General features: G+C 41.7%; 1 protein-coding gene across 4 annotated transcripts in view; it reads right to left on the bottom strand.

Moving 5' to 3' along the window:
• The window catches only part of ASTN2 (astrotactin 2), a 988,433-nt gene that overhangs the window by 547,301 nt on the left and 416,649 nt on the right, over positions 1–24,483 (bottom strand). For all 4 annotated transcript variants that reach the window (XM_050759610.1, XM_050759611.1, XM_050759612.1 and 1 more), the window contains one exon: positions 23,852–24,019. In XM_050759610.1, coding sequence (XP_050615567.1) covers positions 23,852–24,019 — 168 coding nt within the window. The remainder of the gene's footprint in view (positions 1–23,851; positions 24,020–24,483) is intronic.

The following is a 24,483-nucleotide window of genomic DNA, read 5'->3' as shown; positions in this document are numbered from 1 at the left end:
TTCAGAGTGTGGGTGGGCCATGAAATCATCATGTACTGCATTCAAATCCTGGATCTGCCTGCCACTTCAAGTTTGTAAGAACCTGATACATTGCATCTTCTCTCCCTGAACCTGTCTCCTTGATCTGTACTGGAGCTGGTATCATATACCTGTGGAAAGGATCAAGTGCTGTATTTGAAAAATCCTCAGCACGGTCTTTGGCACATTTCTTCTTGCTAAGAACACAACGGCTGTTTGAGTCCATACAATTATTGTTCTTGGGTAGGAGGGGCCCATCCACTATGCTGTTTTAGTGGAAAGGAAAGGTGCTTAGAATGAAGGATGGTCAAAAATCCAAGGTGTGCCCTTCGCAAAACCCAAAAGACCACAGTTTCTTTATCTGTAATTTGGGGTGTTTTTTTTTTAAATTATTATTATTATTGTTTTAGAGACAGGGTGTTGCTCTCTTGCCCAAATTGGAGTTCAGTGGTGCAATCATGGCTCACTGCAGCCTTGAGCTTTTGGGCTCAGGAGATCCTCCTGCCTCAGCCTCTCAAGTAGATAGGACTATAGGCACGTGCCATCATTCCCAGCTAATTTTTAAATATTTTGTGAAATGAGATCTAACTATGTTGCAGAAGTTGAGGGCAGTTTGAATGAGATAATCCCCAAAGGTGTTCCTGGGTTTCCAGAGCTACGAAGACATGTTACCTGTGTCCATGGCAGGCCCTGCTGAAGGAGGTATGGGTACGGACAAGGCATAAGCTAGAGGCTGCTGCCTCCTCCATCCCAGCAGCACAGAGGAGCTCATGGCTTGCCCATGAGAGTGCAAAGCCTCCTTCATAAGCCATCCTGGCTGTCTGACTCCCCTCCCCAAACCCTGTCATTCTGTTATGATTCCATTTTCACTTGCTTCTAACTCAGTCATCACTTATCACCACCGGCCAGGGACGCTGCCTGCTGTTCACTTTCTTATTTACTCTTCTTGTCACTGTGGTTTGAAAAGGCATCTCTCTGGGCCCTCAGAGCAATAAACATGGCACCCTTCCCCATTCTGACTCCAAGTGGGCCACCTTGGGCCTCTTCACCTCTGTATCTCTGTAACTCAACTCAAGGCCAGGCACGTAGTGGGCAAAGCATGGGTTGGGCATAACATTATGAGGGTCTGCTTTGTGCTAAAAATGGTATGTGACATTTGACATGTGTCATTGCATGTCACAGCCATGACTAGTACAAGGAGGAAGGTACTGATGCCCTCCTTGTAAAATGAGGAAACTGAAGCTGAGACTCGACTAGTCACCTGCCCTAGGTCATAGGGCCAGGTCTCCAAAGCTCATGCTCGCTTATACCACCATAAACATCACAACAATAAATATAACCACAAGGACAATAACAAGGACAGCTGCCTTTGACAGTGATCACGTGTGAGAGACTGAGGGTCATTTCTCTGCAGTACTTAATTATGCATTTGCTTCTTTGCCATAGTTAATTGTGGGAAGAGTACATTTTCTTTCCTGCCCTTTGTCTTCAGGCTTGGCATATGACTTGCTTTGGTCAATGGGATGATGACATCCAGGACTTAAATAATCAAGGTTTCAAATGTATTTATGTGGATAGGCTTTGTGTTTTGCACTCCTGCCTCTTGCCATGAGAAAGAACACCTCCAGGCTGTGGCTGGTCCGTGAAGGAACAGATCTGGATTCATCCTCAGCTTAGAGCCAAGGGCAGCTGAGTGCTGGCTAGATCAGTCCATCCAGATGTGTGACAAAGGAGAAAAAGATGCTTACTTATAGTTGTTGACAATAAAATGTGATTGATATGCAGCATTATTTTGGCAAAAGTTTCTGATGTACTTTAAACCTAGATGTCCACATCTCTATGAGTAATGGTACCGCTTTATTTCTTGATTAAAAACTTCAGAAAAACTTCTAACTGGGCCCTATTTTGTACCCTCAGCATCTGAACGATATCTGAATCCCACTGACTCTACCTCTTTGGTGTTATCCAGACCCATTTATTCCCATCTCTCTTCTCTGTCACTGGCCTAGTTCAGGCCCTCAGCATTGTCCATGTGCTATGAACCTATTTTCCGTGTCCCTACATCCAATCTGACTGTTGGCCAGTTATCTTTTCAAAGAACAGTTATCTGTACCCATGGCCTTCCCAAAAAACTCTCAGTGGTTTTCAGTTGCCTTCAGGGTAGAGGTCATATATACCAGTCTAGCATTCAAAGTCTTTCATCATTGGCCCCAGCCAATTTTTCCAACCTTATCAATAACTCTACCTCCCTGTGGCTTTTATGCTCCAATTTTTTCTGAGTCTATTGGTAAGAGCAGGGTCTCTTGAGACCAACCTTCAGACCCTTTGAAGCTTCTTTCAGCAGGTCTGCCTTGGTTCTACCCATGGGTACCACTCAGAGATCCCACTCAAGCAAAGACTGAGCCCTAGAGAGAGACAAAGTCAATGAAGGACAGACGAAAGTAAGAGGGAGAGGAGAAAAGGGAAAATTAAGTGGCAAACAATTATTTAGTAAAAGAATGAGATAATTTGGGCAGTGTTGAGTATAAGTAATGTCATCAGGGGATACATTTTACAGCCCTGAATCCTCTGCAAATCATTCTACCTTTCTGGACCTCAGCCTTCCCATCTGTAAAATGAGTAGGTAGTATTTGGATATCCCACTTTTCCAAATCTTGTTCAAATTCTAGCCCTTGATTCTTCTTCTAATATATTCTGGTCTTGTTTCTTGAAATCAGCATCTCTCTTGTGATTCAGGAAGCAGGATAAGTTTGGGGGCTTGGGGAAATGGAGGCTTGGTAGGCAAAGAACATGATTCGAGTGAAATAACAAGAGGATATAATTAGAAGCTTTATGAAATGAGGCAGATTCTTTATAAGTCTACTCAGCCAAATGTGTTGTGTGACCTGAGGCAGTTCCCTCCCTCCCTGGGGCTCAGTTTCTCTATCTGTATAGTGAGGAGGCTGGTCTTGACATCTGAGCAACCTCACATGGGTGTCTCTGATGTCCCTTTCTTCCTTATACTGCTGGTGTGAGACCTTCAAACCTTGCTCTTTCCAAAGCACTAACACAAATGTGGACTCTGCATTGTAGCTGCTGGCCCCTCATTGTCATTCATCAGCATGCCTCTGAGAGCACAAAGAAAAAATAATCAGAGGCTGAAAGGTTCTGGTGGCACAGGCTGATGATCAGGTCTGATAGAGATTAGAGTCCTTAATCAAGGCTACATGGGGGCTAATTGGTGTTGGCTCAGCTTGTGTCGGCAGCCCATACGGGGTGGTCAGGCTGCTGAGAGGCTGCCAGCCAGGCCCCATGAGGGCCCCCACTCCAGGTTCTCAGCCAGGGCAACCTTTTCCACTGGCCCCATTCCCTTTCTTTCTAGCCTCTTCCACCTCTGAGTGCACCACACACACGATTATATAGTATTAGTGTCTAGGAGAAAAACATGTGGCAGAGAGCTTCCTGCAAAATCACGGCTGATTAAGGATGGAGTGGGGTGAAGAAATCTCACTAATAGCCTGGAATGGACACAGAGCAGATATTTCCAACAATCCAGAAGGATCTGGCTTCAGTTTATGAACACAGGATGCTTAACATGCATGCACAGAGCTGAGCCTGCTGGTGAGAGGCTGGCTTCTCCCCACCCTCACTGTACCCCAGAGCCCTGCAACCTCTAAGCTTCTCAGATGCACTGGGAAGGCATGGAGAGCAAAGGGACACAGCCTGGTAAGGGAAAGGCGTCGGCCTGGCAACCAAGGCCACTGGAAGCTGGATCCTCTGTGGCCTGCATCAATCACTGCAGCTCTGGGCTTCATCAGAAAATGGGCATCTTAAACCCAATTTTAAAAATTGTCACAAGGATTGCAGACAATGTATTAAAAACAGTTACTGCACTGCCAGACGTGTAGGCAGCACTTGCTATGTTGTAGTGTCGTTATCGTGATTGCTGCCAGCACTGCTGTCCTTGCTGTGCTGTTGTCCAGGCTGCTTTCCCCCCCAGCCCCCTGCAGTCACGTTTCCTCCTTGATTTGGTGCCCTTGCCCCTCTGGGCTGCAGCTGCCCTTCCAGGCTTTCTGCTGTGTTAGTTCCTCCTTTTCTCCTCCCGACCCGATTCATCTCTGTTCCAGATCTTACTGCTGCGGACCAGCTACCCTTCTCTGGATAATTCCTCTATACCTGGCACAGGGGAGATGGAGGCAGAGAGATGAATCCATCCTATTTTCCTACCTTCAAACAGCTGGCATTGGCGTAGGAAGACTTGGAGGAAAGTACATCACTGCACAAGGTGTGATTCAGGCTAAAAGAGGAGTGTGCGCAAAAAGGTATAGGAGCCCAAGAGAGGATTGTTGAGCTCTGCCCAGGATGGGGGCTTATCAATGAAAAGGGAGGGTAAGAGTAATAATAAGAGGAAACCCACAGGGATAACTACCTGCCAGGCAGTGTGGGAAGTTCTTTGTTTAGATTAACTCACATGATCCTTCCAACAAACCTACGAGGTAGGCTCTATTACTAACCCCATCTTGCAGACGAGGGGATAGAGGCCCAGAGGGGTAGTACCCTGCTTGCTGAAGGTCACAAAGTCAAGTGTGCCCAGAGCCAGAACTGGAATCCATCCAGCAACTGTGCCGCTCCAGAGATGGTGCTGCTGTCCCCAGACTGCATTGACTCCCTTTCCAGGGGAATTAAGAGTTTTACAGAGAAAACAACAGGGACGAAGGCAGGCCACAGTGTGCATGGAAAATGGTGGGCCCTTTTGCTTTGCTGGATCAGTGGGGTACATTGCAGGCACAGACAGAAGGCTTAATGTGCACTGAGGAATCCTGCCCTGGTTCTGCAGGTATGAAGAAGCAGTCCCTGGTAACTGCCACATCCCCTCTGCAAAAATACAGTTGTGCCCCCTTATGTACAAGATGAGTTCCAACCCACCCAGTGGACGCCTGAAACTGTGGATAGTACTGAACCCTATTGATATGGTTTGGCTCTGTGTCCCCAACTGAATCTCATGTTGAGTTGTAATCCCCAGTGCTGGGGGAATGACCTGGAGGGAGGTGACTGGATTATGGAGACGGACTTCCCCCTTGCTGTTCTCATGATAGCGAGTAAGTTCTTACGAGATCTGGTTGGTTAAAAGCATGTAGCCTTAGTCAAGGCTACATGGGGACTGACTGGTGTTGGCTCAGCTCATGTGTGCAACCCAGGTGGGGTGGCCAGGCTGCTGAGAGGCTGCCAGCCAGGTCCCATGAGGGTCTCTGCTCTAGGTTCTCAACCAGGGCAACTCTTTCCACTGGGCCCCCTCACACTCTCTCTCCCTCCTGATCTGCCATGTGAAGATTGTGCCTAATTCCCCTTCACCTTCTGCCATAATTGTAAGTTTTCTGAGGCCTACCAGCCATGCTTCCTGTACAGCCTGTGGAACTGTGAGTCAATTAAAGCTCTTTTCTTCATAAATTGCCCAGTCTCAGGTAGTTCTTTATAGCAGTGTGAGAACAGATTAATGAACCCATATTTACTATGTTTTTGTCCTATATGTACATATCTATAACATTTAATTTATAAATTAGGCACAAGAGATTAAGAACAATAAATAAAAATAAAATAGAACAAGTATAACAATCCGCTGATATCACTAGTCTTGCAATTGGGGCCATAATTAAGTAAAATAAGGATTATCCAAACATACGCACTGTGACACCTTGACAGATCTGATAACTGAGATGGCTACTAAGTGACTGACTGGCAATTAGCATATACAGCGTGGATACTATGGACAAGGGAATGATTCATATCCTGGTGGGATGGAGCAAAACGGTGTGAGATTTCATCACACTACTCAGAATGCAGCCCAATATAAAAGTTATAAATTGTTTATTTCTGGTATTTTCCATTTAATATTTTCAGACCGCAGTTGACTGTGGGTAACAGATACTGTAGAAAGTGAAATGGTGGATGAGGGGGAACTTCTCTAGTCATTCCCAGATGCGGAATTCAGCTGTTAGGGTGGCAAGAGACAAGTTTAAAAGCAGAGAAGACAGGCACTGGAGTCAGAATGGAAGTAGAGCTATGCATTTGCCAATCAATAGCTCAGTGACTTTGTAAAACTTCCTGCCTCCACTCAAGACTTAGCTTCCTTATTTCTAAGTTAATCATGCCAGCCCTTCTCATTGAGCAACACAAAAAATGGGCTCCATAAGTATCACCTGCTATTGCTGTGACTATTATTAGGGAGCTGGTGGCTTTAATGTTCTTTCCTGACCATGGCTCTTATTCCAGACCTCTTAGTTATCACTTAGAAAAAGGCAGATACTAAGAGATGCTCATGAAGTTTGTTAATCATGATCACTTTTGATCCACCATTTTGCCTTTAAGCCACCTAACCACCCTGTGAAGCAGGTGCTTATATCCTGATTTTACACAGGAGGAAACTGAAGCCCAACAGTGTTCAATGACTTGACCTCAGTTCATCTAGCAAGAAAGCAACAGGGTCAAGATTAGAACCCTGACCTGCTTGACTCTGAAGTCACAGCCCCCCACCGCAACTATACCATGTAAGATGAATGAATTCAGCACAACCCGGTGTCTCATCAAAATTCCCTTTGTGACCCTACTTGGCCATCTACCATACTTCTATAGGAGCTTAAAGGAATGCAGATGAAATCATGCTACGTGGTTGCCCACTTCATGGGATCCTAGAACTCTTTTTTCCTGCAAGTTGCTGGGTGGTCTTACTCAAGCCATCTCATCTCTCTGAGTTTCATCATTTTGACCTAAAAGATGGGGAACACAGCTCTGTTCTCCCTTATTTATGAGAATGCCATGAGGATAAAATATATGCTTAAACCGTTCAGAACACATGATGATTAATAATTCAATTCCCCGCCTGAACAAAACCTGAAACAGCAAAGTGAAATACACAAAATAAATTAAGCCAAGGGTAATTATTCATTTTGCAAAAGGGTTCTTCACTCCACAGAAGAGATTCATTGATATTTTTTTTTTCCAAGCAGCAGCTATCTTTGGGAATTTAAAATTAAATTCCATTAATACAATTAGAGCAAAAATACTAATGATTTTCCGGAGTGCACTTTGAGTGCAATGGGCCATACCTGTGTGTCCTGCCCATGGCATCAAACAAGGCAGTCAGTCTAGAGAGCCAGAAGGGGTCAGAGAGAACTGGGACCTTTGCTTTTCTCTAGTTAGGAATTTGAGAAAAAAAAAGAGAAGGTGGATTGCGTGCTCTTTCTGAGGGGTTCCTTTCTCAGAGTGACCTCAGCCTCAATTGCAGGCAGATGGTCAGGGTCACAGCTAGCTTCCCCAGCAAACAAGAGGATTGCCATTTCCAGTCCCTTCCATCTAGAATATTATACCGTTTTACATAATGTGTACATTCAGCTGAACCCAGCTAATTTTCACTTTGCTAATCTAATTTCTGATTATATTCATGGTTTTTTTTTTTTTTTTTTTTTTTTTTTTTTTTTTTTAAACCAAGTTTTGCTTTTGTCGCCCAGGTTGGAATGCAATTGTGTAATCTTGGCTCACTGTAACCTCCACCTCCTGGGTTCAAGCAATTCTCCTGCCTCAGCCTCCCAAGTAGCTGGGATTATAGGCACCCACCACCAGGCTCAGCTAATTTTTGTAACTTTAGTAGAGACAGGGTTTTGCCATGTTGGCTAGGTTAGTCTCAAACTCCTGACCTCAGGTGATCTACCTGCCTCGGCCTCCCAAAGTGCTGGGATTACAGGCATGAGACACTGTGCCTGGCCCCCTGCCCTGCTTCTGCTTTATGTTTTCTCTCTTTCTCTTCATCTCTGTCTCTCTTTCTGTTTCTCAAGTTTGCGTTTTTGTCACAGCCTCGGTTTCTCTCTTTGGTCTCTGCTTCTGTTTTTTCTTTCTCACTCTCTGTGTCTATGTTCTTTACTATTTGACTTTCTCTGTCTTCTTTTCTTTTAGAATTCTCTGCAGCAAAAATAACTTGAGTTTAGAGTCAGAGAGGTCCAAGTAAAATCTCCAAATCCACTTTAATGTCCTTATCCACAAATATAAAAGAGAAAAAGTATGGTCTGTCTACTTGAAGGTTCAATATGAAGATGAAATAAGACATAGCATGTAAAGGTGTCACCAAAAAAGAGTACAGTCATTTCCTGTTAAATCAATTTCCCCTTTCCTTCCTTTCTTCTTAAAAGTTCTTTTGTTTGTTTGTTTCTCTGTTTGCTTTTAAGACAAAGTCTCGCTCTGTCACCCAGGCTGGAGAGCAGTGGCACGATCTCAGCTCCCTGCAACCTCCACCTTTTGGGTTCAAGCGATTCTCCTGCCTCCGCCTCCTGAGTAGCTGGGACTGCAGGCACATACAACCATGCCTGGCTATTTTTCTATTTTTTAGTAGAGATGAGGTTTCACCATGCTGGCCAAGCTGGTCTCAAACTCCTGGCCTCAAGTGATTGATTTGCCTCCCTCAGCCTCCCAAAGATTGAGATAACATGCATAAGCCACTGCACCCAGCCTTTCTTAGAGTTTTTTAACTTCCCTTCTTTCTCTTCCCTTGTCTTCCCTTCCACTCACTCCACTGTCTTTGCCCCACTCTCAAACAAGCGCACACACTAAAGCCCCCACTTTTCCGGCAATGATTTAATAGAAGAACAGTGCAGGTTCCCATTACCAAGGCTCTCATTCTTTTACAAAACATTTTTACAGTACATTTCCTGGGATATAATGGGGAATCATTATGAATAATTAAAATTAAGCAAAGTGTGTCTAAGCAGCCTGTATCAGGCTTCACTGCAGAGTCAGACTTCATTGTTAGGTTCATTTTCAGCCATTGGAGAGTGTGATGGGTTGTTCACACCACACTGGGTAAGGTCACCTGACCTTACCTGAGTTGTGTGGGACATTTTGAATTCTGGATGCCCTGTCCAAAGGAAGAGTGCTGGTGTTAGCAACATAAATCCATACCCCAACTGCCCATCACATACTCCCATTTTCTGCTAGAAACATAAACCATCTAGTGAAATTTTAATTAAGAGACCATTCAACATTGTAGCCAAAAGGCAGGGACATAAGAGACCATTCAGTACTGTAGCCAAAAGGTGGGGACACACACACACACACACACACACATACACACAAACACATACTCCTCCTTCTATTCAGAGGCCTTTAGTCATCCACACTGAATCAAATGCTGCCTTCGGTCAAGCGAAAGGAGAAAGGACAGTGCGCTGCAATGGGCAAGCTCCCTACAGGCAGTATCAAATAACCAGAAAAGGCAAGTGCTACTGCTAAGTGCTGTGTTTTAAATGGTTTCCTAGAGGTCCTTTCTGCACAGAAATCTGTCATCATGCCTTCCATTTCATCACGATTAAGTCTTTTGTGTGTTAAGTATTGCCAGCTTTGGGGGGTTCTTTTTGTCCCTGATTCAATAATTTCCATATGTTGAACGCATGTATTTTCCATATAATGTAGCAGGTACTTTGTACTCATAATAATTGTCACAATAACTTAACAAAGGTGAACACTTCTCCATCTTATTTAAAAAAGCAGGAAATTGAGGCTTGGAGAAATTAAGTGATTTGCTCAAAATTATGCTAATAGTCAGGGGCAGAGCCCCTGCTCAGCCTCTACCAGTGGTTTCCCCATTGCATTCAGGGCAAGATTTCAGCCCTGGTCTGTCTGATTTCAGTCCTAGGCTCTTTCCATGTTGCCCTGACTGCCTCTCTATAAAACAAAACAGAGCCCAGCATTCATGCAGCTTGATCATGAGCTCTTGGAAAGGGCCAATGGTGTCTCTTTTGCTTCTCTCCCCAGTGACTGACTCAATCTTCAGGCTCAGTTGATGTCTATGAAACAAAGACATTAATGAAACTTAAGAGGAACTCACATACCCCAGATCCTCTGCACTGAAACACTTATTTCTATGAATGAGTGTACCTGAGCACATCCCTGCAAGACAAGACCAGAAAAGTAATGGCAGAAACCAGTACCATCTTCACATGTGGCAAGAGGCCATGCAAAAGGTAATGGCTCAAGTTTGGAGTTGGGAGGATGGGGGTTTACATCCCAAGGATAAAATATTTTGACTGCTTAATATGTTCTCAAGAGGAATGAAATTAAGCACCATTATGGTAGTGTGGCAACCTCCTCTCTGCCACTAAGTTACTGAATTACTAAATGAACCCTCCCAAAACCTCAAGCTATCAGGTGTAGAAGGAAGCCTTGGGCCAGACAATCTGTAGGGCTCCTCCCACCCTGGAGACTTTTGTTCTATGCCCCCACAGTGCCCAGCCCTACTTGTCATCTCAGCGGAGTCTTTAAAGGCTTCTCAGGAGAAGGGGTAGAGAGGCAAGTGTCATTAATTGATACTTTTCCCCTCCACATTTAAGAGGGCATTTAGAATTGTGTAAGGACAGGGTTTTCATCTAAGAATGAGTGCCTCCTTGAAGTTTTTGCCTGAGGCACCTCATTCAGTTCATTCTGCACCCAGCCCTGCCTCACAAAAGGATCAGCAAAGCTCTATTCACCCTCTCACTTGTATCACATGCCCGTTTCAGTGTTTCTCTTCTCCTTTCATCCCAAGTTGGTGTTGTCACCTCCTTGGTCCTATCTTTAGAGATGGTGTAAAAACTGGGTCTTGAGCTCAAACACATGTGGGACACACAATGAGCAGATTCCTCAACTCTGATGTCAAAGCATGAAATCAGTTCACCAGAATCTCCCTGGGCCAGAGACAGCAGCTTCTTTGTCTAACTAACTCCGATACTGAGCACAATGCCTGGCACATAAGTGATGCACACTAAATTGCAAAGAATGAAATGCAATATCTGGATTCTGAATGCTTCTTTCTGCCTTGGCTTTTCCCACCCCAATCCAATCCACCACCACCTCTGGCCTGGATTATCACATCAGTCCTCCCGTTAGTCTCCCTTCCAACATGTTTACCTCCGTTCCTACAGATGTTTCCTAAATAGAGATGCCAGAGTGATACTCTTAAAATAGAACTTAGATGATGTCACCCCTCTGCTAAGACTTCTCCAGTGATTCCCCCATTGCATTCAGGGCAAATGAAAATGCTAACGTTTTTGCACCGTTCTGCAAGGCCCACCCAGGGATTCTGGTCCTCTGACGACTCTGTGATCCCATCTCCTAATACCCTTCTAGTACCCAGTTCAACCTAGCACATTAGCCTCTATGATCGTCCTCAAATATGCAAGGCACAATCACCCCTCTGAGCCTTTGCACAGGCTGCCCCTTTACCTACACCATGCTTTCCCCAGATATCCACAAGGCCTGCTTTGTTCACACACCTTTTCAGTTGTGCTTGTCTTGAACAGTCTGCTCAAATTTGCAACCATTTCTGCAATATGTACAGCCCCCTCTTTCTGCAGGCTTCTCACACACACCCCTCAACTTCTAACATGTGATATACTTTATCACATGTTATTCACTATAGTTTTATTACTATGTATAGTACATACAGCAATACAATTTCATTACTATAGATACTATCTATAGTAATAAAATATGTGCTACTATACATAGTATCTATATAAACTATATAGTAATAAAATATATAAATTACTGTATTTAGTATATATGGTAATAAAATATATTTAGTAAATAACATGATAAAGTGTATCACATATTATATATAGTACATTATATATTTCTACATATTCATATACTGTATAAATGTATATATGTATAAATTTATATACTGTGTAAATATATATATAGTGTATATGTATATATAGTATAATGTATAAATGTATATATAGTAAATATGTATATATAACACTTTATAGATTTACATATGTACTATATATAATGTACTATATATAGGGTACTATATATAGTATGTACATGAGAGAGATATATATATTTTTTAACTATATTACTACATATATTTTAACTCTGTGCCTGTCCCCTGCCCCACAAGAATGTAAGTTACATGATGGTAGAGATTTTTTTGTTTTGTTTTGTTTCTTCTGTCGGAGCCTTACATCCTGCTTAAATTAGGTGCTTGATAAATATATACTGAACGTTGAATGAACAAATACATGAATGAATGAATAAATACCAAAGCCATTTTTTCAACTTGGACATCAAAGCATTAAAGGAATTCAACATGTAACATGGACAATATGTAAGCTAATGAGCATGGCTGTGTTTAAATAAAAATTAATTTACAAAAAAACAGCAGTTGTCCTGCAGGCTATAGTTTGCTGACTTCTGCACTGGACTAAACACTCTTAGATAAGGCAGTGGGTCTGAATTTTCTTCCTGTTGAATATCAGTACATAAACACAGCACAATGTCTTACACAGCATTGCCACTCAATAACAATTTTGAATGAAATGAAACATGTATGAAATGTAGTTCTGCTCTTCACTCTGTCACAGCACTGCCTAAGTGAGCTTGTTGCAACAATGGAAATGCTCTATATCTCTCCAATATGAAAGCCACCAGCCACATGTGACTGCTGAGCACTTCAAATATGGTGAATGCGACGGAGGAGCTAAATTTTACATTTTATTTCATTTTAATTAGTTTACATTTTAATTTAAATGGCCAAAAATGGCCAATAGCTACTGGACTGGACAGTGGAGTTCTATCACAATAATTATTTTGCTTCATGATTCAGTTCTATTATCTTCCACCCCCACCAGAGGAAGCTTTCCCTAATTGCTAAGGCTCACAATAACTGACCTTTTTTTAGGATATATTCATTTCACTCAATCCATGTTTTAGTCACAGCTATGGTAATACCGAATGTTTGTTGAGCTTTAACTACCAGGTATTGTGCTCAGTGCATAATACACTTTATCTAGCTCAGTCCTCATAATTACCCTCCAAGGTCTGCCATGTTGATAATCTTTCCCCTGTTTTACCTTTGGGAAAAACAGAAGTGTAGGAAGGGTCAGCAAAGTGTCCAAAGTCGTGCAGGACCCAAGTGGGCTGGGATTTGAATTTTCATCCATTTGAATCCAGAGTGCAAGTTCTTGACCACCACAGATGCTTATTAAGTGTAAACACTTGTGTTAATCCACATTTCATGGGTGCACATGTTATCTATCCTTCAAGAGATCAGGAATCAGTGGTTTTCTTCATTCTACATATTTCAAAGCCAGAATACTGGCTTTCAGTAAAGATTTTCAGTACACAGAATTTCAGAGCTGGAGAGTACGCAGGGAAAATCTAATGGAAATGCCTTTTGTATTATAAATACAGAATTTGAGGCTCATAGGGAAAAAGGGACTTGTCAAAGGTCATACCATGTGTAAACTACAAAGCTGGGATTAGAGGCCATGGAGTTTTTCTCTGAATTCAGTATTTCATCTTTCATGCGCTCATTCCACCACTCATTTTTAAACATCAACAGGGTGTTGCACGATGGGTTGGGAATGAGGAAAAAGCAGTGGATAATGCAGACACAATCTCTGCCTTTATAAGGCACACAGTTTTTTAGATAGCTAGTAATTGAACACAGAATGACACACATACATGTATCATTCAAGGTTGTAATTATGCGCTGATGGCATAGGGTTGTAGTTCAGAGGGTAAATTCTGAGGCCAGACTTGTAGGATTCAAATCTAGACACTATCACTTCCTAAATGACTTCAGGAAAAATCCATTAACTGTGATTTAGTTTCTCACCTGTAAAATGAGACAATAACACTATTTCATTACATTAATCCTAAGGCAGGCAACTTCTCACATTTTATTTTTATTTTCATTTTTAATTTATTTTTATTTTTATTTTTTAGAGTCTCACTGTGTAACCCAGGTTGGATTGCAATGGTGCGATCATAGCTCACTGACACTTTGAACTCCTAGGCCCAAGTGCTCTGCCCACCTCAGCCTCCAAGTGGTTAGGACTACAGTTGCATGCCACCATGCCTAGCTAATTTTCTTAAATTATTTTAGAGACAGGGTCTCACTATGTTTCCCAGGCTGGTCTTGAACTCCTGGCCTTAAGTGATCCTCCAACCTTGACCTCCCAAAGTGCTGGATCACAGGTGTGAGCCACCACACCCAGCCCCCATATTTTAATATTCCTGAAATGAGGACTTAGCTGATAATTATTAGTATAGTATGGTATAGTATGGTTATTATTATTGGCAGCATTTTTTCTTAGTGGTACATAAACTATATATATGTGTGTGTCTTAACTTATTTTAAATATAATCGCATCTACCTCACATGGTTATTGAGAGATTAAATGAGATAATATATGTAAAGGCTTTGAAGAGTGACTGACACAGTTGCCACTGTATAAATGTGCACCATTATTACTATTTACTATAAAGGAAAAGTAGAGAGCACTAATGGAGCATAACACATTGGGGAAATAAACTAGTATAGAAAGTCACTTCCTTGAGGAAGTGACATTTTAAGTTGAAACAAGAAGGATAAGGAGGAGTGAACCAACTACAGAATACAGTTTATAAGAAGTGGGGCTGGATGAGGAACAGATTGTCCCATGAAGAAGAAACAGCACCATCACTAATGCAATTACATTGGCTAGAAGAAATGACTCACCATTAACAAATATGGAACTCTTTACAACATGGCTTTATATCCTACTAACACTCTCAATTCCAACCTAGGCTTCATTATCATCTTTTTTCCCATACATTTGTTTATTGATAATATATTTATTGTAAGGTTTTACATATATATTTAGAACTTTCCTGGATTTATTTTTTAAATAGTAGGACATATGCCATGTTTAGAAAGCCAATACATTTTTTAACACAGTTTTTGGATAAAATTAAATATATTCTCTAATTTAAATGTCAGTAGATTGTATTTATGATGTTAAAATCTGGTCTTAAAAGCTGAGCACTTCCCTTTTTTTGTACGTATAATCATCAGAAATACCTTAGGCTACTTCTTCCTATATGCAGCTTTGTGGCGTGAGATTTCAGATCTCTGACAACCTTTTTCTTTCAAGTTCAGAAGCAAAGGTTGCCTTGGACTTTCAATGGGACTGGCAAGTTCCCAATAAGAAAAAGTTTTCATAGTCTCTTTTGTAGTTTACCCTAACCTTCTTGACCTTCTAAATTTTTGAATAGTCAGTCCTGTTGCTTGCTTTGCAGGCTCCCTGAAATTTTATGACCTCATCCTAGACACAGATTGTCCTTTCTTAAAAGACCTTAAACATCTTCTACAACATAACATTTTACAACACATTTAAACCAAATATATCAAGACTACCAAACAGAGATAAAAAGTAGTTTCCCTACAACTCATACATGCTGTCACACAGTTTTTCTACCTCTCAGTTCTGTATTGTTTCCTTGCCCTCAATTCAATTCAGTATTTTTATTTTTTTCAAGTCAACTTATTCTGTAAATTATTTGTCCAAAGGATTCATGCCTGCCTCTGAGAATTCTATACAAATACCTATCAAAGGGGGAATCCCAGAATGCCTCTCTTTTCTCAATGCTAAGCAAATTTCCTCACATGCCAACTCCTTAAAACAGTAGCTTGGCCAAATCCCAGCAGTGATACTTAGTAAATATATGACCTTGAGAATGTCAATCAACTGCTTTAAGACACAGCTACTTGTATCGAAGCAACAATAACTACCTAGAAGTGTTATTATAATAACTGAGAATAGCTATATAAAGTCTTTGCATGGTGTTTGGTACACAATAAGTGCCTAATAATTTTAGATGTTGTTATTGTCACTTCAGTGTTCATATACTTCTTGATATCTCACTAAAATTCCATTATATCTCTTTTGACTATAAGCTGTATTTGGTTGTTGTCTTAACACTCCATCTGCTACATATAGATAATGAATCTGCATTAAATGGATTAATCTGATGAGAGAAATGGGATTTATGAGTTACTGACTTGTTTCATGGAATGTAAGCAGAAAACTTTGGTTTCTTGTTGTTCTTTCAATTACTTTTGTTGGAAAAGATTTTTATTTTTTTTATTTTTTTTTTTTTTTTTTTTTTTTTTGAGACGGAGTCATGCTCTGTCGCCCAGGCTGGAGTCCAGTGGCCGGATCTCAGCTCACTGCAAGCTCCGCCTCCCGGGTTCACGCCATTCTCCTGCCTCAGCCTCCCAAGTGGCTGGGACTACAGGCGCCCGCCACTTCGCCCGGCTAGTTTTTTGTATTTTTTTGGTAGAGACGGGGTTTCACCGTGTTAGCCAGGATGGTCTCGATCTCCTGACCTCGTGATCCGCCCGTCTCGGCCTCCCAAAGTGCTGGGATTACAGGCTTGAGCCACCGCGCCCGGCTGGAAAAGATTTTTAAAAGCTTAATTCCATTATCTTTCATGCCAGAATAACAAGGTATCATGTTAATTAATCGATAATGAATTCAGATGAGTTCTGTTTAATTCACGTTCTAGTAAAGTTCATGACAAATGAGTGGTGAGTTGGAGAGCAATATGGGTTCTGAGGATCAGAGAGACTCATTTCATGGAGGATATGCCCAGCTGAGGCTCTCTGGAATAGCAGCATGGTTAAACAAGGACTAATTCTAAACGTATAAAGGGAAGAGTTTACCTTATTTGAGTTCAGAAAAGACCAGTGCTGCCCAAGCAGGGGAGAAGGTGAGTTTCAGAAAAGGATTAGGTATCGCTGAGAAAGTGTTAATTTAGCAAACACACACTTTAGCCAGAGTGTTGTCAGCACCCTGAGAACTCTCCATGGTGCTGACACAAGAAGCCTACACCTTACTCATTGAACAAGCCTTGACACTTTAGCAGCTGAAACTTGATTTCCATCCATCCATCCATCCATTCATCCATCCAAGAAAAGATGTATTGATACAGGAACTGTTTCATTTCCAGATACAGCAATAAACAAGGTGAGCAAAGACCAAGTCTTTCTATAATGTATATACTCATATACAAATGTCCCCTCTTCAGTCTGCCAGAAAGTTGGTTCTCTATACACAAATATCAGCATATTTTACTGTGGCTTTTACCTACTTATTACCATACTTCACTATATATGCTCTACCACCTAGAAAGTCCTAAAGATACCATTTCCTTCAAAACAGGGAATTTCTCCATCACTGTAGATTCTTGGAATTTATAGCTCCATAAAAATCTTGTATCCCTTTAAACTTTAGTAACATAGAGCTCAGCAAATACCAGAAACAATCTGTAAGCATTAGAAATATTTAGTACAATATAAGATTGCTATATGACATAACCACATACAGTATATTCTCATTTCATATCCTACTACAAATGAAAAGTAACTGCTGAAGACATGGAAATAAACTGAATGTAATGATGAACATGACTGAAGTTCATATCAACCGTGGAAAGAAAATTCAATTTGTATAAATGCCATTTACAAATTGTTTCAATCATATGTACATGCTAAGTTATTAGTGCTTAAAAGGTCATAGAAACATAGATTTTGAGCTGGAAAATATCCTAGAAATTATTTAGACTTTTAATTTGTATCATGCCACTAATTTATGGTGTGACACACGGAAATGTGCTTAGCCTTGGTGGCTCTTGATCTCCTCATTTAATTACACTAGATGGCTAGGAACTCTTCTTGCACTAAAAGTATGTTCCCACTCATTGCTTTGTTGAAGAAAAGGAATCTGAAGTTCATGGTGTGGCATACTCAAGGTCAAATGGCAAATTTGTGGCAAAGTTGACATTAGGATTGAAGGTTGAAGGTTAATAATTATTTTCTTTTTTCTTTCTTTCCTCTTTCTTTTCTTTCTTTCTCTCTCTCCTTCTTTCCTTCCTTCCTTTCTTTCTCCTTCCTTCCTTCCTCCCTTCTTCCCTCCCTCCCTCCCTGCCTCCCTCCCTCCCTCTCTCTCTCTCTCTCTCTCTCTCTCTCTCTCTCTCTCTCTCTCTCTCTCTCTCTCTCTCCTCTCTCCTCTCTCCTCTCTCTCTCTTCCTTTCTTTCTCGCAGAGTCTCATTCTGTCACCCAGGCTGGAGTGCCCTGGTGCAATCTCAGCTCACTGCAACCTTCACCTCTCAGGCTCAATCAATTCTTGTGCCTCAGCCTCCCAAAGAGCTGGGATTAAGGGCATGTATCACCATGCTCAGCTAATTTTTGTATTTTTAGTAGAGACAGAGTTTCACAGTGTTGGCCAGGCTGGTCTCGAACTCCTGGCCTTAAGTGATCCACCTGCCTTGGCATCCCAAAGTGCTGGGATTACAGGCATGAGCCACCATGCCTGGCCAGTAATTTTTTTCACTGCCAATGTTCAGAAGTCACACAAGGACTAAATAAAAGTTCAGCAGATAGGAATGTCTAGCTTACTCTAAATTCCTCCTTCAGCTGGTTAGCTACTGCAGGGCAGAGATGATATCATATTTTCTTCTCACATAATCTAATGCTATGCACATTGTTGGATTAAACAGCTCATGAAATATTTATTGAACTAGTAAGTGAAGATACACATGACTGAATAACTGATTATAAAAATAAGAGAAAACCTTGTATTGGGTTTCCACCATATATTATCCACTGCACCAGTGAATTTTAAATTTTATTTTTCATCTCATCCTTACAACAACTCTAAAAAGTTGAAATTATTCTTCTCATTTTTAGTTATAAAAAATGAGGCTTGAATATGTTAAATGACTTACCCAGCTCCCTACAACCAGGAAACAGAGAAGAGAGAATTTAAACCTGGCTGTGTCTGACTCAGGAAGATATTCCAATTCTCCTCTGGTTCACTAAGTGCTTGAATGAATGAATAAACATATGAAAGAATGAGTTAGTGTTCTGCTGTCATTTGCTTCATGTGTTGTAGACCATATTGTCAAAGGTTTTATTTACAGAACTTGGTGTGATGCCACAGATGTGCAGAACTTTAATAAAGCTGTTTCACAATAAGACATTACCACACTGATATTCTTGAGAGTCAAAGCCTAATGATTTCAACTGTTTGGTGTTGCATTTTATTGGACCAGAGCAAGTAGTCCTTGGACGTTCACTTTCTGTCCTCAGAGAGATGAAGATAATGGTAGTCTATCCTGGGAAGGAGCACAATGTCACTCTGGTGACATGTTCAGGTCTCCACTAGCCACTTTTTTGCCTTGGTCTTTCATTGGTTTGTTCTCATCTCATCCAGTGTTGTGCTGTTAAATGTTTAATGATTGTCTTTCTGAAAAAAAAAATAAACTAGATTTTGTTGCATTTACCAATTGCGTTGGTGTAAACATCCTCACCACAGCATATTTTCAGGCTATCAACATGCCATCACTGAACAAAGAGTTGGGAAAAGATGTTAACAGTCAACTCTTATGATGCCACGTGAGCTGGCTCCAGCACACCACGGATCTAATTCCATAGTCATCCCTGTGGGTGGTACTAATTGTTGAAATCCCTGGAAAAACACACCGGAGATGGGCTGTGGCATGCAGCCAGGAAAACTTGGCCAGGTTCATGTGTGCACCAAGACAATTATATAAATGTTTCAGCTGTAGCATCTTCTCCACTTTCCTCCTCCTTCCCTGTCACTTGGGAGAAACAATTCTTCTTATCAACACATCCAGAAAAGCTTTAGGGAATGATAACCAGCGCTTCGACTCCATAACTCTGTCCAGCTCTACAGATTTGACTCACAAAGGAGAGACTTCTTTAAAAGAAGCTAAGCTACTTTTGACATATCCAGATCTAAATGTATATAGGGCTTCAGGGTTTAGTTTTTCCATGACTTTCCCCAAATTCTAATTCCTGATGGGAAGCAAAGAGTGGAGAAAGTTCTAATTGTTCTTTTAGGGAGTTAGATGCTCTCCAAAACAGGTGGTCCCATCTACTTGTGAGAACAGATGTTCTCAAAGTCTTTGGACACTTACCTTTTAAAGACTTCTCTTCATATTACCTTCCCAACCTCATCCCCTGCCACTCTCCCAGTGCTCTGCCTGCACCTCATTCTCCAGATGGCAGCACAACTAAATTGCTCTCTGGGTCCTAGAATCATTCTAAACTTTTCTCTTTTTCAAAAAATCAAGTTCCCTCTGCTAAAGCACCCTCCATACTCATAGTCCCTACAAAAACTTACAAAGCTGAGCTAAAAGGTCATCTTCTCCATGACGTATCTCCTGAAATCCCCATCTAGAATACATTTCTCCCTGTTCTTCAGGCTTGAGGCACTTTGTTAATGCATTGTTCTTGATTTATACTACACTGTGTTTTTGATAATAGCTATATATGAGCAGATTCTTTTTATGCCTGTGAGAATGTAAAATCCATGAAGGCAAGAACATTGTGCAATTTGTCTGTGATTTCCCATAATACTTAACACACTGACTTACGAGTTGCAGAATTAAGAAAATCTTGCTTGAATTGAATCTAATGAATTGAACTAAATTTTACAAAGTAGATCTGAGTTAAGCCCCATGAAAATATATTTAGGGATCTTATGTTCCTATTTCTATTTTCCACCTGTAGACAGTCCTATCCATTTATGCCTTGAGTGACTTATAAGAGAAAGGTGCTTTGCTGGGCATTGCGGTGGAAAGAATATAGGAATAGATATGATCTCTGGCCCTAAGGAATTTACTTTCTAGCAGGGGAGATAAACTTTCAATCATTAACTCAAGTTTTAATCTGGTTTTTAGTCAACAAAGAACTCTGATGATTCTGTAGAAGAAGTCATCCATTCTACTGAGAAGAAGTAAGAAGAAATTAAATGAGTAGGATTGTGGAAGGTAGATGATTAAAGGGTGGGAGGCATTTCAGGTGGAGAGAAGAGCTGAACTCTAGTGACAAGGTAAAACTTTACATGGGGATGTTTGGGGAATAATTGTGAGTATAAGCAGAGTAAGCAATGGAAAGAGGCATGCTGCTGGAGATGTGTTGGAATAAGAGAGTAAGACCAGGGTATCCTAGAATTCAGACACCTGGATGCTGCACAGTTGTTGGTGATCCAGTTTTTCTAGATCTGCCAAATATTTAACTTGAGTTCTTATGTAAGTGAATAAAAGGGGAACAACTAGAATTGGTATATACAATTGTTTCAAGAAGCATCGGGAGGAAAATTCCCTTCTTCCTTCCTTCTTGTATTATTCTTTGTCTCTTAACTACATGTCAGGCATTATGCTGAATTTTAAAGATAGCAAGAAAAGTGAAGCAGACATCTTGAACCTCCCTCCTTGCTCCAACAAAGTTTACAGTCTGGTGATAGTTCCAGACAAGGAAAGAACAATGACTTTGTAGAGGAACAAGGCCATGACATATGGAAGCACAGAAGGCTATGACAGTAGGTGGGAGGGCCCATTCGTCTGTTCAGGGCTAGGGGGAGGGGGTCAGGAATGCCACCTGTGGGAGGAAAGGTGTTTGGGCTGAAAGTGTAGGAAATAAAAAGAAGCCCCTGCTCTCCCATTAAAAGGAAAAAGACATTTTCAAGGGGAAGAAACAGCCTGTGAAAGGGACAGAGGCATGTGAGGGCATGGTGCCTTCAGCGAACCTGCACGTGGGTGGTATGCCTAGAACCCAGGACACGAGGCGAATAGAGGCAGAAGATGAGGTGATAGAAATAAACACAGTTTTGTCAAGACAATTAAACTAATAAAATTGGCAACTGAGTCATCCCCCATCTCTTGTCTCCTGTGACCCAGGGACAGAAGATTGCCTTCCTGACTCAGGATCTGTAAGTATTTAATCTTTGAACTTGTTTCCTACGGTTGTGTTTAATTGAATCTGTGCCTTCTGTTTGAAGGAGCAGGGGCTATCCTAGGCCCTGGATGCTGGGGAGAACACAAGGGCAGGCTCCCAGCACATGAATGATGGTCAGGCAGGCATTAATTGTGCACAGGTTAGATAAACCACCAAGGGTGGCAGCCAGTGTAATCAAGCTTCCTGTGTGAGAAGTTCACAGGATCACAGGTGATCTCCTGGGTCACCATCAGACAACCAGATCTTAGGCTGCCCACCAGGTAAAAGAAGCATCCCGTGAAGGGCACACTGTAAACACCCACACCCAGCCCCACTTTATTTCCCATTTGGGAAGGGTTGCTAGACGTTCTACTACTGGAATCTCAATTTAGCTGGGGGCTCTTAGATCAGGACCCAAATGCCCATTCTCTGTTGATGTTTAGTAGTCATCTTGAACTTACACCCAAAACAGCACTCTTTGTCTTCCTCACCCAACCCTGACCTTCCCGCGGCATCCCCTGACTCAGTTAATAATAACTCAATGTGTTCCATTGTTCAGACTGAAAAATTTGGAATAATCTTTGACTCCACTCTATTTTTTGCATTCTATTCTCAGCAATAAATTCCGTTGAGCGTATACTCTTAAATATATCCAGAATCTGATCACTGTTCATCATCTTCGTCTCTTACCTCCATGGTCCAAGCCACTACCAACCTTTGACTAGATTAGAGTAACAGGACCTTTGAACACTCCTGAATCAATTCACTACACAGCAGCCAGAGTGGTCCTACTCAAATGCAGGTCACAGCATGTTGCTTCTGTACTGAGAATCTCCCAAAGACTGTCCATCTTCCTCAGAGTAGAATCTGAAGTCCATATTATCCTATACAAGGCCCTAAGGACCACCATGCCCAAAACTTCTTCTTCTCAGTTTTATTCTCCTACTCCCCTTCTTTCTCACTCTCCATCTTGGCCCCACTGCCAGTGCTAAACAAGCAGCATATTAGGCCAGGCGCAATGGCTCACACCTGTAATCCCAGTACTTTGGGAGGCTGAGAGGGGTGGATCATGAAGTCAGGAGTTCAAGACCAGCCTGACCAACAAGGTGAAACCACCCATCTCTACTAAAAATACAAAAATTAGCCAGGTATGGTGACACATGCCTGTAATCCCTGCTACTCAGGAGGCTGAGGCAGGAGAATCACTTGAACCTGGGAGGTGGAGGTTGTGGTAAGTAGAGATTGCGCCACTGACTCTTTTATCTCCGTCTGCCTGGAAATGTCCCTTGGATACTGACATGGTTTATTCTCCCATCTCAAGGTGGCTGCTCAAATGTCACCTTCTCAGAGAGGACTCCCAGACCACACTGTGTATAATGAAACTCCACCCATACTCCCAGCTTAGCACTCTACATGCTTTGTACATCATTCTTTTCCCCCACACCAGCATCTATCATCACCTCACAGAGTCATATAATTTACCTGCTTATTTGACTACTGCAGCACTGTCTCATAAAAATTTTCAGAATGATGAAGATACTCTATATCTATATTGTGCAAAAATGTAGCTGCTAGTGTATGGCTATGGAGCACTTGAAATCTGGGTTGTATGACTGGGAAAATGAATGTTTAATTTTATTTAATTTCAATTTATTTAAAATAAAATGCCACATGTAGCTAGTGGCTACTATATTCCACAGTGCATGTTTAGTGTCTACCCCACTAGCATGTAAGCTTCATGAGGGTGGAGATTTTGCATACTTTGTTCACTGCTATCTTCCCAATACCTAAAAATATGCCTGGCTACTAAAGAAATACCTGTTGAGTGAATGAATGAATATGCTATGAGATTTCCACACAGCATCTCATTCAATCCTAATGACAGTTTTGTGGGTTGGGTGCTATTTTCATTCTCTTGTACTGAAAAGTAGGCAGTGTCTTGCTCAAGATCACCCAGCTAGTCAAAAGAAGATAAGCTCTGAACGCAGGGATATCTGAAGTGCAGACATTTTGCTTGTCTGGAGTTGGGCCAGATGTTCTCTGTGGTCCTTTCTTACTCTGAGAGTCTGTGTTTCTCTAAGAATTTCCTCCCTTAAAAGGCAATGGCAGCACATAGATTAGTGTTAATTAGATTGATGGGCCTTCTTATCCAGTCACTTGTCAATGGCTCAGAATCCATAATAGGTAGAGGGAGCACAAAGCCTCTTTCCACCCAGCCTCTCCCACCCTCTATCCCCATCCCAGCTCCCATGGCTCACCCGTTTCTGGGTCGCAGAGCTGCTCACAGGCATCTGTCGTCCTTTGTCCACAGAGGTCCCTCACCCATGGGGAGGTGGCATTGATCTGGTAATACAGGGAAAGCTTGGCCGGGTTTAACCAGTCGGAGATGTCCAGGTAGCTCCCTTCACTCACCACGAAGCTGCTTCCTATGGGTGAACAGAGAGATGACTACTTTCTCACTGATTTTAAGGTCTTAGCTGATGCTACAGGAACACAGAGAGGTGCGTAGGAGCCACATCCCCCAGGTCATCTGATCTTATTTGTCTAAGCGCACTTGCAATGTGCCCGTCATGGTGTTGCAAGCCCATAGGGAGATAGAGGCAGATCAAACATGGGAGAGAATTCAGCCTAGTGATGAAAGATAGGCCCTTAGGACTGAGAGGGAAGTAGGGTCAAATTCAGGATCTGCCTTTAATAGGCATTGACTTCGGGCAAGTCACACAATGCCCCGGGTCTTGGTTACTTCCTCTGTAAAGGAAAATATTAATGGAACTTACCTCATGGAGTTGATAAGGGAATGAAATAAATTCATGTAGATAAAATGCTTAGCTGGCACCTGACTTATCCTAGGAAATAATGATTAAATACTAAATTTCAAAGGAAATGAAAA

This window comes from Macaca thibetana, chromosome 15 (genome assembly GCF_024542745.1).
Source record: "Macaca thibetana thibetana isolate TM-01 chromosome 15, ASM2454274v1, whole genome shotgun sequence".
In the NCBI taxonomy this organism is placed as follows: Eukaryota; Metazoa; Chordata; class Mammalia; order Primates; family Cercopithecidae; genus Macaca; species Macaca thibetana.
Note: the sequence above shows the minus strand (reverse complement) of the source record. Positions and strands in the feature narration are given on the sequence as shown.